Below are 14,778 nucleotides of genomic sequence, written 5' to 3'. Positions count from 1 at the left end.
CCCAATATGTCATTCCAGTTTTGTTTATTATAGAAAGACTCTGGACTCAAACTGCTTTGCAAGTGACTTTAATTTGTTGTTGTTGTTGTTTCTTTAATGAAACAAAAACTGGAAATCCTTAATATTATACTAGAGGCCCAGTGCAAGAAATTTGTGCAAGGGTAGGCCTTCCTTCCCCTGGCTGCTGAACCAGCTTCCCTCTGTCACCCAGGACCTGGGCTTCCCTTGCAGCCCCGACTTTGTCCAGAAGATCACCTGGAAGGGCATCCGAAGGATGTCTGGTCTAATTAGCATATTATGCTTTTATTACTATAGATTATACATTTTATGAGAGAAAAATTACATGGAACTTGTTAGAATCCAAGAACCCAGACTGAAAAATATTTGGCTTTAATTTAAACATTTATGATTTAAAACACTCATATATTCTTTAGGTTTAAAAAAATATTTATGTAGTGACTACATTATGTTTCATAATTTCTTTACTTGACCATTTTTATATAAAAATACTTATAGGTCTTGAGAAGAGGACTTCTAACTCTTGGTCATGAATTATGCTGCAAGCTTTCATACCATATTTCATATAGCTATCAATTTAAGTACTTTGCTAACAGTAGGATTATGTTTTTATTTCAAAACAGGGAAAGCAAGAGGAATTTACCACATATCCATCAGCATTATGGTTTCTGGAAAATGGATAGAATGCCCCAAGTTGCATCCATCTTCTGCAGAGCTCTTCTGTGGTGTCCACCACAAATCCACAGATATCTGCTCCGATCTAGACAACAAACATATCTATCACTTGTCATGTAAAAATTCTCAAATATGCCAGAATAACACACTTTTGACCTCAATGGATTAATTTGCATGACTTATAATCATTTTGTTCCACTGTCTTCATATATTCTCCTTTAACCAAGCTTCTATATTTGGCATTTTTGTTACACACTTGCATCTAATTGCATTATTCTTTTTCTTCATTGTCTCTTTTTACTTCTATATTTAATTTAAATGAAGTAAATTTATTTACTTCATTGTCTCTTTATGCATTCACTTTTAACATTTACTCCTGGTTAATATTTATTAATTGGTTGCTAAAATAAATAACTAATCTCAAAATACAATCTACCATTTGTTATGTTTTCTTTTCTTTTGAACAAAACTTTCCATAGATGGGTCTTTTTTATTCAAATGTTCAGTTATCTTTGTACTTTGGCTTGTTATTTTTTTTTCTCTCTCTAGAGACTTTACATTTATGACACTAACATTTTTTCTTACTTTTATTACCTATGTCTTTCTTTAGGCTTATTCTGTTTTTATTCTTTCATTTTCTTAATTTATGCACTTTACTCAATATTCAGCCTTTTCCAAAAAATTATCTTTATTGTTGAAAGTATTACAGATGTCCCTTTTTTTTCTAATTGACTCCCTACACTCCACACCCCACCTCCCAGGCCTTCACCACACTATTATCTGTGTCCATGGGCTATGCATATATACATACAAGTTTCCTGGTTACTCTCTCCCCTCCCAACCCCAATCCCAGCCTTCCCTCTGAGATTCATCAGTCTGTACCATGCAGCTATGTCTCTGGATCTATTTTGATCATCAGTTTATTTTGTTCATTAGGTTCGACATAAGAGTGAGATCATGTGATACTCATCTAACAGGCATATTTTGCTTAGCATAATACTCTCCAGGTCCATCCATGCTGTCTCAAAGGGTAAGAGATCTTTCCTTTTTATAGCTGCGTAGTATTCCATGGTGTAAATGTACCGAAGCTTTTTTATCCACTCATCTACTGATCGGCACTAGGGCTGTTTCCAGATCTTAGCTATTGTAAATTATGCTGCTATGAACATAGGGGTGAGTATATTCTTTCTGATTGGTGTTTTTGATTTATTAGGATATATTCCTAGAAGTGGGATCACTGGGTCAAATGGGAGTTCCATTTTTAGTTTTTTGAGGAAACTCCATACTGTCTTCCATAGTGGCTGCACCAGTCAGTGTTCCCATCAGCAGTATATTAGGGTTCACTTTTCTCCATATTCTCACCAGCACTTGTCTTTTGTTGATGTGTTTTTGATAGCCATTCTGACAGGTGTGAAATGATACCTCTTTGTTGTTTTGATTTGCATCTCTTAGGTGATTAGTGACTTTGAGCATGTTTTTATGTTTCTTGGACTTCTGTATGTCCACTTTGGAGAAGTATCTATTATTCAGCCTTTTTTGTTTTGAGTCTAAGCATTTAATACTATATGTTTTTACTCTAAATGTCAACTTAGCTAATGTCTCACCATTATGATATAAATACAATTATTAGCATTCAATTTTTGTGTCACTATCAATTTTTCTTCCTTTTATTTTTGACTCATAGATAATTTGATAATGTGTTTTTTAATTTCCAAAATCAACATTCTGTGTGTGTTTGTGTTTTTTTTATTATTATTTGATAGGTTCTTTGTTTTTATTTTATTCAGTGCATATAAAAGAAAAAAAATAAATGAATCCTATAGTAACCTAATGTATTTATTTTGTTGTGTAGTGGACCTCATTAGTGTTTAAATGAACATTATATACTTTTTTACTTAATATAAAGAGACTTACAAATATCTTATGCTTAAAATTTCTTAGTATAAATTTTCTCTGCTTTAAACTCTTTAAAAATCTCTGTCCTTATCTTTTTAAAATAGAGAGAAAAGCTTTACTTTTTAACCTGAACTAACAACTATTTTAATATATTTAGCCTTATGACATTTACTTTTATTTGGATTTTTCTCTACTATCTTATCTGGTGCTTTACAATTATCATATAAACCTTTATATGCTTTAGATTGATATTTTTTTCATGAATTATTTTGATTTGATTGAATTTTGTTTATTCTATGTTCCTGAATGTCATAGACATTACCTATATTCCTATTTTTTTTATTAATTCCCTAAGTCTAGAGGTTTAATTTTCTGTAATATACTTTTAATCATTGTAATGAAAATCATTAAGATAATAATATTACAAAATAATATTACAAAATTAAGTGTAATTCACAGCTTTGATGAATAGCATTGCATGAAACTGCTTACCAATGGCATTCCAAACAAACCGAACTCCAGCATGCCTGTGATGGACCATTCCATTTGCTCCCATGAAGCGGTGTTGTCTCCTAACCAATGTGCAGCATGGACTCCAGTTCCAGCAAAAGTTGACCGAGTCAGAATAAAGCTTCTCTTGTTAGGAAAAACTTTTTGCACAGCTCTACAAATAAAAGCCAATTATTAAATAAGGTTTTTGTCCTGGCTGTTTTGGCTCAGTGGATAGAGAGTTGCCTGAGGACTGGAGGGTCCCAGGTTCTATTCCCTTCAAAGGACATGGCCGGGGGTTGCAGGATCGATCCCCAGTAGCAGGCATGGAGGAGGCAGCCGATCAATGATTCTCTCTCACCATGAATGCTTCTATCTCTCTCTGTCCCTTCCTCTCTGAAATCAATAAAATATATGTTAAATACATAAATAAATAAGATTTTAAAAAATAATACTGATATTTGAAGTTCTGAGGTCTCAATTTCAAATATATGTATTACATACAGTTCCTAGAGCCACACCAGAATATTTGCAACTACTTTATCAATGTTTATTCCAATTTATATTTAGTTATCAATACTATTTAAATGCACTGTGTTCAAACACAGACAAAAATATTCTAGAAATGATTCTGATTTGAATCACTTCCTTTACCAAATTGAATAAAAACATGTGCTTTTTTATCCACTCAACATTTGTTTTTGAAATATATAGTTTAAAATAATTGAAAATTTTTAATATACAATGTATAAATCTGAACTTTAACTCAATACATATTTTTGTGTTGCAATGATTTTAATTAATGTTTGCATTTTCAAATAACAGCAAACAATGTTGGGATAAAATGTATATATTTGAGAAGTATTTTATTTTGTTTGTTTCTAGAAGTTCACCATTCACAACTACTAGAATTATTCATCTCATCTCTGTTGGTACCTGAGTATTAATGGCAAATTTTTATTTTTATAAATGGGAAATAATCAGGAAAATATACGAAAGTTTAATTCAGTATATAAAATTATCCAGACTATCTTAGTAAAATTATAATAGAATTCTCAGCTGCTTTTTCTACATTATTACCTTTAAAACATTGAACTATAATGTTTTTTCTTTCTACAATTTACTCATTTATGTAATGTAATATGTAATGTTTTCCTGGGTTTAAAAGGTAAAGAAACACACACTGAGAAGACATTGTATAAAAAATTTCATATCATGGTATGATTTAGGACCAAATCAACATGAGTTTGAATTAAAAACAAATTGTAGTTATTTAATTATATAAAAATTAAAAATTGCCCTGGCCTGTGTTTTCAGTGGTTAGAGTGTTGGCCTAGAGACCAAAGAGTAGTGGGTTTGACTCCTGGTCAAGAGCACATAGCTACCTGGGTCGCAGGCTTGATCCTCAGCCTCAGTCAGGGTGCCTGTGGGAGGCAACAAATTGATGTTTCTCTTTCACATATATGTGTTTTTTTATTATATATATATATATATATATATATATATATATATATATATTTGTATACATATATGTATTATATATATGTATTATATATGTATTATATATATGAGAGAGAGGGGAAGGGAGAGGGATAGGGAAACAGAAACATCGACGAGAGAGAAATACCAATCAGCTGTCTCCTACTCCTCCCCTAGTGGGAATTGAGCTCACAACCAAGGTATGTGCCCTAGCTGGGAATCAAAGCAGTGACCTCTGGGTTCATAAGTCGACACTCAATGGGAAAAAATATCCTCAGGTGAGGATCAAAAAAAAAACTTTGTTGAGACTAGGTTTTATTGACTATTGCATTATAGGTCTTTATGCAATGCTTTAAAAATAGTAGGCAATAAAGAGAAGACGTCCCTCCTTTGTTTTGTATCATGTTTTTGTTTTGTTTTTATACATAAGTAACACTTTACATTAGAAAATTCTTTTTTGAGGAGATACTGCATAGAAAATTACTTTTTAATTGAAAATCCTGGTTTTGAAAAATAGTTAAAGACTTGTTCTAGAAGAGCCATCCTTCCAGGCCAATTGTGAAGTTTATGCTTAGAACACAATTATATTCAGAGAAGCAAACTCAATCAAAATTTTGAAGGGTACTTTAACTCTAAAATCAAAGAGAATCACAGTTAAATACACACACCATATTATTCTTAATAACTAAGTTCTAAATTCATGAATAATACTAAAAGAACTGATGCTCTTAATATATTAATTTCTCTATCATGAAAATATTATTTTTCTTACATGTGTGCTATTTTCCAATTTATTAGTAAAGTGTCAAGTATATAGGCAATAAATAGGAAAGAAGTTTCTGAATGGAATTGCACTTACTTCTCTGTAGCTATAGACATGCTGTATCCATAGAGGCTGTGAACATCATACTGTTTTCCCCAGGTCTGCACAGCATCCATGCAAATTGTTTTGGAATACATGAGTTTGTCAAGAATATCTAGGAGAAAATACATAAAGAACATTTTCTACAAATTCTTTGCTATTTTAAATTCTATAATAAGATATTTTTGCTCTTAAGGTATATTTTAATCTTTATAATTCTTAAATGATATGTAATGCCATATTCATTTAAAAAAACAATAAAAATGAGAATTTAATTTCCAACTAGGTCTCCACATTCTACTCCTGTTGATTAAACATTAAATTTGCACTTTCACTAACATTCTGCTTCCTAATTACAATAGTAAATAAATTCAAGGGAAAAATAACCTTTAACGTATATGTATAGAAATATATACATTTAAATTGTATATCAACTATCTATAGATCCATTTGAAAGCTTTATAGTACAATCGTTAACTTAAATATGATCTAATTCTATACATGTAGACTTGTCACACAATTACAAACCATTCAAATTTTTGTTTTTTTATTGTACTTTAATTTGCTGGCATATATGATGTTGCAATAATTATTGTCATCTTTCTTCAGTCCTTGTAGCAATTTATTCCATTAAGAGCACATTTTTCTCTTTGGTTATTTATTTTATCCAAATTAAATGATAAAAAAAAGTTTTTAGAGTATGTGAGATGTAACTATTCTCATCAAGCACATTCTGATAACTGCACAGACTTATAATAAAGTGTTCATGAAAAAAAGCAGTCACTTCAATTATGATTTCAAACAAATTTTGTTTCTTTTTATTAATTACTTTATCACCAGCAAATGAAAATAAATCAACATGCTATATCAAAATTTAAAATCATTCTCTTTTATTTAGGCATACATATTTTGGCCAAAAGTAAAACAAAAACAAAAATATCGATTTCAGGGTCTCAAAATTTTACCAAACTTTGCGATTTAGGAATATATATGCTGGAATTTACCAGTCAACAGTTAATGCTAAGTAGATAACCAAATGAAATTTACCAGGAGTAAAAGGTGGATAATTCCATTTGTTGTCATTGCATCCTTTTGTTGAACCTTGAACAAAGCTGGAAACTTCATTCATGTCCTAAATGGATATAAATTGAGGAACAGCAGACTTGAAGTAATAATAAATCATATAAACCTAAGTTATTTTCAATTTTTTTAAACCTAAGGCAAACACATTGTTTTGCTTTTAGGAGATAAATATAAGCTTCCAAGCTAAAGACAGATTTGCTTATCTATACTCACTACTTGATTCTACCTTGGGTCTGAACAAGTCATTATACTGAGAAAAATAATATCATTTGCTTTTGTGTGAATGTAGATCACAAATAGCAGAGGTATCTTTGATTGAGAAATTGTATATGAGCAAAATGTAGTTCATTTACCTAGTGTTAATTTTACATATAAAGTATTAATTACAAGTACTAAGCAACTGCCTTTTCTAAAAAATTGTATCACTCTTTTCACTGTGAGTCTATCATTGTACACATTTTTAGTACATTTATTTATTCAACATAGCTTGTTCATTTCAGCTGGCATTTATCCAGTTTTTAGGATGTGCATTGCTAGCAACCAGGCAGGATATGCTTTGGCCACAACTTCTATTCTCCCATGAGAGAATAAAAGCAAACAATGGCAAATAACATTTTAGTATCCTAATAAAAAAGGGTTAGGACCTTACTGAGTCCCTGGAAGGGTGTCTGGGAACCCTGGGGCTAGGAGACCACATTATGAGAACCAGTGGCCTAAACATATCTTGGAAACAGTGTTGTGAGGTATTGTGTTTACTGATTCTCTTGCCATGGAAACCTAGGCCCTAAACTTATCTTGCTACTTACTAGGGTTTTTGTTTTGTTTTGTTTTTGTTTGTTTGTTTTTACCATAACCAGTTAAGTAAAGTCTTTAGACTAAAAAAAGATAAGAGAGCCCTATCCAGTTTTGATCAGTGGTTAGAGCGTTGGCCTGTGGGCTGAAGGTCCCTGGTCCGATTGCAGGCTCAGTCCCCAGCCCTGGTCAGGACACATATGGGAGGCAACCAAATAATGTGTCTCTCTCACATCGGTGTCTCTCCCTCTCCCTTCTACTCCCTAAAAATCAATGGAAGAATATCCTGGGGTGTGGATTAACAAAACAAAAACATAAGAGATTTTAATCATACACCACACTACACACGTTCAAGAAATACAAGCCAGAGAATGATAAATATCGCATGATCTCACTCATTTGTGGAATACAATGGACAACATAAACTGATGAACAAAAACAGATCCAGAGACAGAGAAGCATCAATGAGACCATCAAATCTCAGAGAGAAGGCAGGGGAGAGTTGGGGTAAGGGGGAGAGATCAGCCAAAAGACTTGTATGCATGCATATAAGCCTAACCAATAGACACAGACACCGGGGGGGGCGGGGGGGCGGTGAGGGCATGAGTGTGGGTGGGTGCGGAGTGATGAAGAGTAAAGGACACATATGTAATACCTTAGTCAATAAAAATTAAATACATAAATAAATAAAAAGAAATACATATTTCTTTTTCCTTCTCTGTTAATTGCATTGAAGTACTTCTATACAGATTGAGACAAAGTAGGGTTATAGTTGTGAGTATGCAAAACACAGAGTATTTTATTATATTATTATTTATTAATTATTGCATTATTTTCCATATGAACAACTGTAAACCTATTTTTGCCCCACCTAGTACATATTTGAGCCTTATTCCCCACATCTCTTGTCTCTACTCTTAAAAAGGCATCTCGCTTAATCGAGTGGCTAATTTTGCTTTCCTCAGAAGTATGTTTGCTTTGTTACTCTTCCCTTCTCCCATCTATATCATACCCACATGTAATTAATGTGAAAAATTAAGGGTGCTGAAAAGAATACATTTATCATTGTGAATCAGATTTTTAAAAGTAAATGTTTTCTTTTTTCCAAATATTTTTCTTAACAACAAGGAAGGAAAGTTATGTAATTATTCTAGAATATATATTGGAGTTATTTTATTAAATTTCTTGAAATATTATGTTCAATTTTTTTCTATGACAATTTAGCTCACATAATTTTTCAAAGTGATTTCAATATTTAAACTTATAGTTTAAAAAATGAGGATGGTATCTAAATTATATATCTAGCAAATTACAAAACTATTTTAAAATGTGACTTAAAGTCAGTTAAATGACAGTTATTTTTACTGTATATTCATTCTAACAGAAAAAAAATAATGTGAAGAAAATTAAGAAATTAAAAAAAAACAACAATTTAGTAGTAGGATTTGGCAATCATTCCAGTAAGAACTTGCCGCTCTTCATACATAGTATAATTAATTCAGTGATATTTAGTGAGGTTTGAAATCATTTTAATTATTATGTTATGTTGTTATATTTTAAGCATTAGTCAAAATGCTTCTATGTTAGCATCAGAAAGACACTGCCTTTCTCAGATGCTCTTCCTCATCCCATTTCCTGTTTCTTTGGAGTTGTATCAGGTATTTCGGTCTTGAAAGGTTGTAGGAAATGGAGTATTCTCTCTTTCCAGGGTACAGCCATCTTCTCTCTCACTATTCTTAAAGTGCCATTTATATTCTACCTCCATTCTAGTAAACTCAAATTGTTTCCTAAGCAAGTGAGAAGAGGGAATGAAAAAATTTTCCATTTAAATTAAATAATACAATTGAAATTGGTGCTATAATTGAAAACAAAACACAAGAGCAGATGCATTTTTGTTGTTATTTCTACCAGCAGCTAGGTATTATCATCATGATCTCACAGATTTTTTTGTCTAATAACTAAAGCCTCTCCATCTCATTCTATTACTATCATGGAAATCCTCATGATTATGTTTAACTTTTACTCAATTTCATGTTGTCAGCAGAAAACATAGTTTTCCTATCTTTATATGACCCACAAAACACCTGATATATTCATGGTGCAAGATAAAGACTTGTTATCTAACAAATTGTTTGAATTAATAAATAAATGATTAACTAAAATAATGACTGAATGAGTATTAAAGACTTTAAGGAAATAGAAATATTATGGACCTAAACAGCCAAAGATAGCTATCCCAAGGAATCGCTTTATCTTTCCTTCCAAAATTCTGCACTATTGCAATATCTTTGAACAAAATCCCTGATGTTTTTTCTATGTTCATATTTATTATACTTTTTTTTCCTGAAATATAGATTTTTAGGCTCACCAAATAGTTTCGTCCCCAAATGCAGCTATAATTTCCGCAACCAAAAATACTAAATCATTTACTATCATACAGTATTATTCTATACAACAAACCTAGTAGCAGGCTATCAATATCTACAGATAGAAAAGTTCATCCAAGGAGACTTTTAAAGATTTGTGTTTTAACGTAATAAGTATTACATTAAAATCAGATATCTAGGATTTTGTTTGCTATTGTTGTTTATATTGAGGTAAAACATTTAATCTATAGCCAATTTTGACTTGTTCTATTCTATAACTTACTAAAAAATGTTTTTAAAGGGTAAGGGCTTATATAAGTTCATATTACTGCAATTGCTGACTACTGTAGACTTAATACATTTTTTTGGAGTTGTGCTAATATTGGACTATTCTCAAATCTTGTAAAATGTTTTTTCGACAATAAGTTATTGGTCATAGATACAACACCTCAGTAATAGAAATGAAATGTATTCTATAAAGTGTATTACTAAAGATTAACAAAATCTCTTTTTTCAGCTTTTAGTTTTTATTCTTGTCTAACTCATGAGCACAACAGGTATAATACTTATACATTCTAAAAAATATTACAAGACCTTTTAATTTTATGTTCATACAGTATAAAATATATATTGTCAACTTGATAATAATATAATAGAAGAAGAATTATATTCTTTGTCCAAAATCACTGGCTTAAAATAGTTACTTACAATCCAAAGTCCATCATATTTCACTTCTTGATGGAAAGTGCTGCATTCATTTGCCCACCACTCTATGCAACTTGGATTAGTGAAATCAGGGTACACGGATAATCCTGGCCATACCTAAAAGAATAGACCATTTACATATATACATACATTTTTAAAATAAATAAATGAGAATTCAAAATAATTGAGAACAAGAATTATTAGTCATAATGTTGTAACCCATGCCCAATCTATATTTACAATAATCTCAGGCCTACTTTAAAATGCATTTAATAGAAAGTAAATTAAAAAGGGCATTGATGAAAGAGAAAAATAGAAGAAAATGGAATGGATGAGGTTATTTTGACTGCAGCTTAATTTAATTCTTAGCATCCTAGTAGGTTAGGTTAAAAAATAAAAATCATATAATATATTCATTATCTGATAAAATAAAGTATATTATTAAGTCCAAAAGCAACCGCTTCCAAAAAATTCAAGGGAAAAACAGTACATATATATATATATATATATATATATATATATATATACACACATATATGTATATATATATATACATACATATATGTATATATATATAAATTTTCAATTTAACAAATGCATATATGACGCTTATGTGCTGGGCAAAGGTTTAAGCATTTTTATTACTATTAACTCATTTATTCTTCCCTAGAACTTTGGGGGACAGGTACTATGTTTATCATCATTTTACAGATGAAGTAGGTTCTATAATTAAACCCATTTTATAGACAAGAGAAGTGGTGAACAGATAAGTTAAATAAGTTGTTCATGGTCATATCACTAATAAGTGGCAGAGAACTTCAAACCCAGGCACTCTCATGTCAAAGTCCATGGTATTAAACTCTACCCTAACTATATTGCTTTTTATGATTGATGTTTCTTTGAATTATTATACTTATTACTTAAATTAATGATGTTGGGCTAGGTTAATTAAATTTCAAATAAATTGGGATGGATAATATTGTTTTATATGTAAACTATGCGTATGGGTTATGTGATCTGTGCATATCCAACAGAACAGGTCTTAACAAAATGTATTATGTGACTTATTAATAGGCTTTGTAAGTAGAAAATTCACCTCCCTCAAATTCATTTTTTCACCTATAAATTATGAAGTTTAATCATGGCTACCTCATTATTTTATTGTGAAGATTAAATGTAAACCATAAAACTTAGTACACAATATATAAGTACTCAACTTATATATGCCTTCTTTTATAGGGAGGAAGTTCAATTTTGCTTTCTGGTGGAGTGAAGAATTAATTAAAGAAGACTTGTAACAGAAATTTTCACTTTGATAAGTGAGATAAAAAGTGATGGTTAAGATACTCTTTGGTATTTTAAATAATGTGATAATAAATATGCTTTTATATAATTTCACAATTGATCTTGTTTTATTCTTTTGGTTAAATTATGGAAGTGGAATTACAAAGTCAATATACCTAGATATTATGGGTTTTGATATGTCTTATGAAGTTGTCTCCAAAAGAATATTTATCCTTGTTAAAATTTTGCACTTTGAAGCTAGGCAGTTTCCTGACTCTGCTCTTAATTGCTCTGTGATATTAGAAAAGTTACTTTACTTCTCTCAAATTCATGTTTTCACCTATAAATTAAGAATTCTAATCATAACCATATCATTTTATTGTGAGGGTTAAATATAAACTATAAAACTTAATACACACCTGTAAGTACTCAATTTATATATGCATTTTTACATAGTTATCAGAATTTTGTAATATACATTATCTTATTTTTATCGTTAGTTTTCATTTTGTATAGCACTAAAAATTATCAGTCTTATAATCATCTCTTCAGTTTTAGAGATGATTGGAATATTTACTCTGTCTAAAATACCTCTACACAATTAAAATATCAAATCTAGACTTGAAAGTGAATACACACACATGTGTACACACACAAAACCTTTGTCACTGCACAATAGAAAATCTGACCAACACAACTTTAATAATTATTATAATTTACCTCTCCAATAATAGTTGTAGTCCCATCTGAGTCATTTACCCAAACTTTTTGTTCATTTCCCCTCTCATAGGTGGCATACTTTGATCCATCCGCACGCTTACTGATGGCGATTCCGGGGTCCTAATAATAGAAGAATTAGCAAAGATCACCAAGGGGAAAAATGTGTCTTTGGACACCACGGCTAAAATCATCTACACCTTAATTTTCCCAATTACTATGCACAGGGAAGAAGAAGAATAGGAAAAGGAGGATTCATTTGAAACATGGCATTGGGAGAGCGCTCTCTGGATAGGTTGGGTTACCATAAACACAAACAAGTGGACCCAGCGGCAAATTAAGCCTGAAATGTCACTGATGGCAACCATGACGAAACTGAAGCTGTCCACCCACTATCACATCATGAGAAGGCAGGGTTCTTCTGGAAAGACAATAATGCTGGGAAAAATAGGAGGCAGCAAGAAAAGTGGAAGAGCAATTATGATATAGATTGACTCCAGAAAAGAAGCCAAAGGCTTGTGCTAGGCATGCGCTATAGGAGCTGAGCAGGGCTGTTGAGGAAACGACTCTGTGGACATCACTTATTCATAGGGTTGTCAGAAGTCAGAGCTGATTCAGTGGTGCATAACAGACACAATAATAGAAAAAAATGAATGGTAGAAAATCTATTAACTGATTAGAGTGTAAATAGTAAAATTGTATTGATAAATAGTCATTACCAAAATGATGACATATTTCTGTCCATGATCATGCAAATCTTGAACAAATTCAGGAAGCCCGTTATATGTAACTTTATCATAAGTGAAGTCTTTCTTGTCTTCCATATAGTCAATATCAGTGACCTGTGTATCCTATAGATTAGCAGAGTATGTATCAATAAATAGACCTGAAATAACTGTACCATACTTCAATTTTTAAGTCCAAAAAACTTGTATTATAAATATAAAATTTTTAAAAATAAATGAACATAGGTCCCTTTTACTTCACTAAGGATGTAATGGTATTTATATATAAAATAAGTATTTCTAATTCTAGATTACAAAAGCATTATGATTATTCACATTTGTTTCAGTGATAACTAAATATGCATTATATAATGTGATTAATTGTATAAAAAACTCTACACATTACATAAACTATTATATTAAGTAGTATATAAGTTTTAAGAAATAAAGCCTACTAAAACACTAAATATGATTTTGTCCACAGTTAAACATGTATTTTGTTATAGTATTTTTTATTACCACATCTCAAAATTTCACATAGGACTGGGCATTATCTATGATAATAAAATGTACTTTATCATTAAAAGGCAACTTAATAATCCATATGCATCTATATAATTATCCTGACTATTTCCTACATTTATGATTATGTGACACTATTTAATGTGGTATACATTCCCCAACCCTTTATCCCACTTACAAATGGTATGCCAGCTTCCCGATTTCTTTTTACCACTTCTTTCACTACATCAAGTGATGTATAATTCCATTTACTCAGCTGGAATCCAAGGCTCCAATATGCTGGCATTGCCGGTCGCCCAATGAGCTTAAAGTAATTAGACATTTAATTAGTTCCAATAAAGAGTGTTAGAATCTAATATTAATATGCTTATTACTCTATCTCTAGCATTCATTTAAGTTTAATTACATATTTTAAACAAGTATTTATATTTTCAAATGTGTCTTAGGTATTCTATTAGAATTCTGTTCTGAAACACTTAAAAATGGCTTTGTAACTATTCTGTTTATTTTGTGTTGGAAGATTAAAAATTTAGTACTTAAAATAACATTTGCAAAGATATATTTTGCTCAGCATGTAAAATAACAGAGAATACATTAATAGCATCAAAGAGATAAGAGAAAAAATAAACTGTCCAATCACACTCTCACTTCCTTTAGCAGCAAAATGACTGAATGATTCAATAAATGAATATTCATCATGGTAGAAAAAAAGATGTTTAAAAGTTAACAATTCTAATGAAGAAACTCAAAATCAGGCTCAAGGAATGCCCTGATTTCTCACCTTCCCAAGGCCCATTTTGGACTCAGTTACGCCAGGATGTTACTTAATAGGTAAGTGAGAGTTGCTTAGACGGTAACCTTAAAACACAGGACTTCAGAGTGTGTTTCAAAATCTGTGCTCGCTTCTATTAAACCTGAGTGTCATAGCCAATTTTCTGAGAGATTACCTACTATGCATTAAAAGTAAGTTTCACTAGCCTCCCTCATAATTCAGTTGCCTCTAGGATTTTTACCATAGAGTTGTATAACCTATATATTCATTGCCTATCCTGAGGCTTGAAGATACTTCCTCATAAAGAAATTCAACTCCTGCCCTGACTGGTTTGGCTCAGTGGGTAGAGCATTGGCCTGCGGACTCAAGGATCTCAGGTTCGATTCTGGTCAA

General features: G+C 31.2%; 1 protein-coding gene across 1 annotated transcript in view; it reads right to left on the bottom strand.

Annotated features, from left to right (window-relative positions):
• Positions 1-14,778, bottom strand: part of SI (sucrase-isomaltase) — an 84,017-nt gene that overhangs the window by 55,745 nt on the left and 13,494 nt on the right. Inside the window, exons 9-16 of the mRNA XM_036351045.1 lie at positions 13,792-13,917; positions 13,086-13,217; positions 12,370-12,489; positions 10,369-10,482; positions 6,467-6,551; positions 5,417-5,534; positions 3,082-3,253; positions 662-778 (exon numbers count right to left, since the gene is read on the bottom strand). Coding sequence (XP_036206938.1) covers positions 662-778; positions 3,082-3,253; positions 5,417-5,534; positions 6,467-6,551; positions 10,369-10,482; positions 12,370-12,489; positions 13,086-13,217; positions 13,792-13,917 — 984 coding nt within the window. The remainder of the gene's footprint in view (positions 1-661; positions 779-3,081; positions 3,254-5,416; positions 5,535-6,466; positions 6,552-10,368; positions 10,483-12,369; positions 12,490-13,085; positions 13,218-13,791; positions 13,918-14,778) is intronic.

The sequence above is a fragment of the Myotis myotis genome, unplaced genomic scaffold (genome assembly GCF_014108235.1).
Source record: "Myotis myotis isolate mMyoMyo1 unplaced genomic scaffold, mMyoMyo1.p scaffold_m19_p_2, whole genome shotgun sequence".
Classification (NCBI taxonomy): domain Eukaryota; kingdom Metazoa; phylum Chordata; class Mammalia; order Chiroptera; family Vespertilionidae; genus Myotis; species Myotis myotis.
This window is presented reverse-complemented; position numbering and strand designations above follow the sequence as displayed.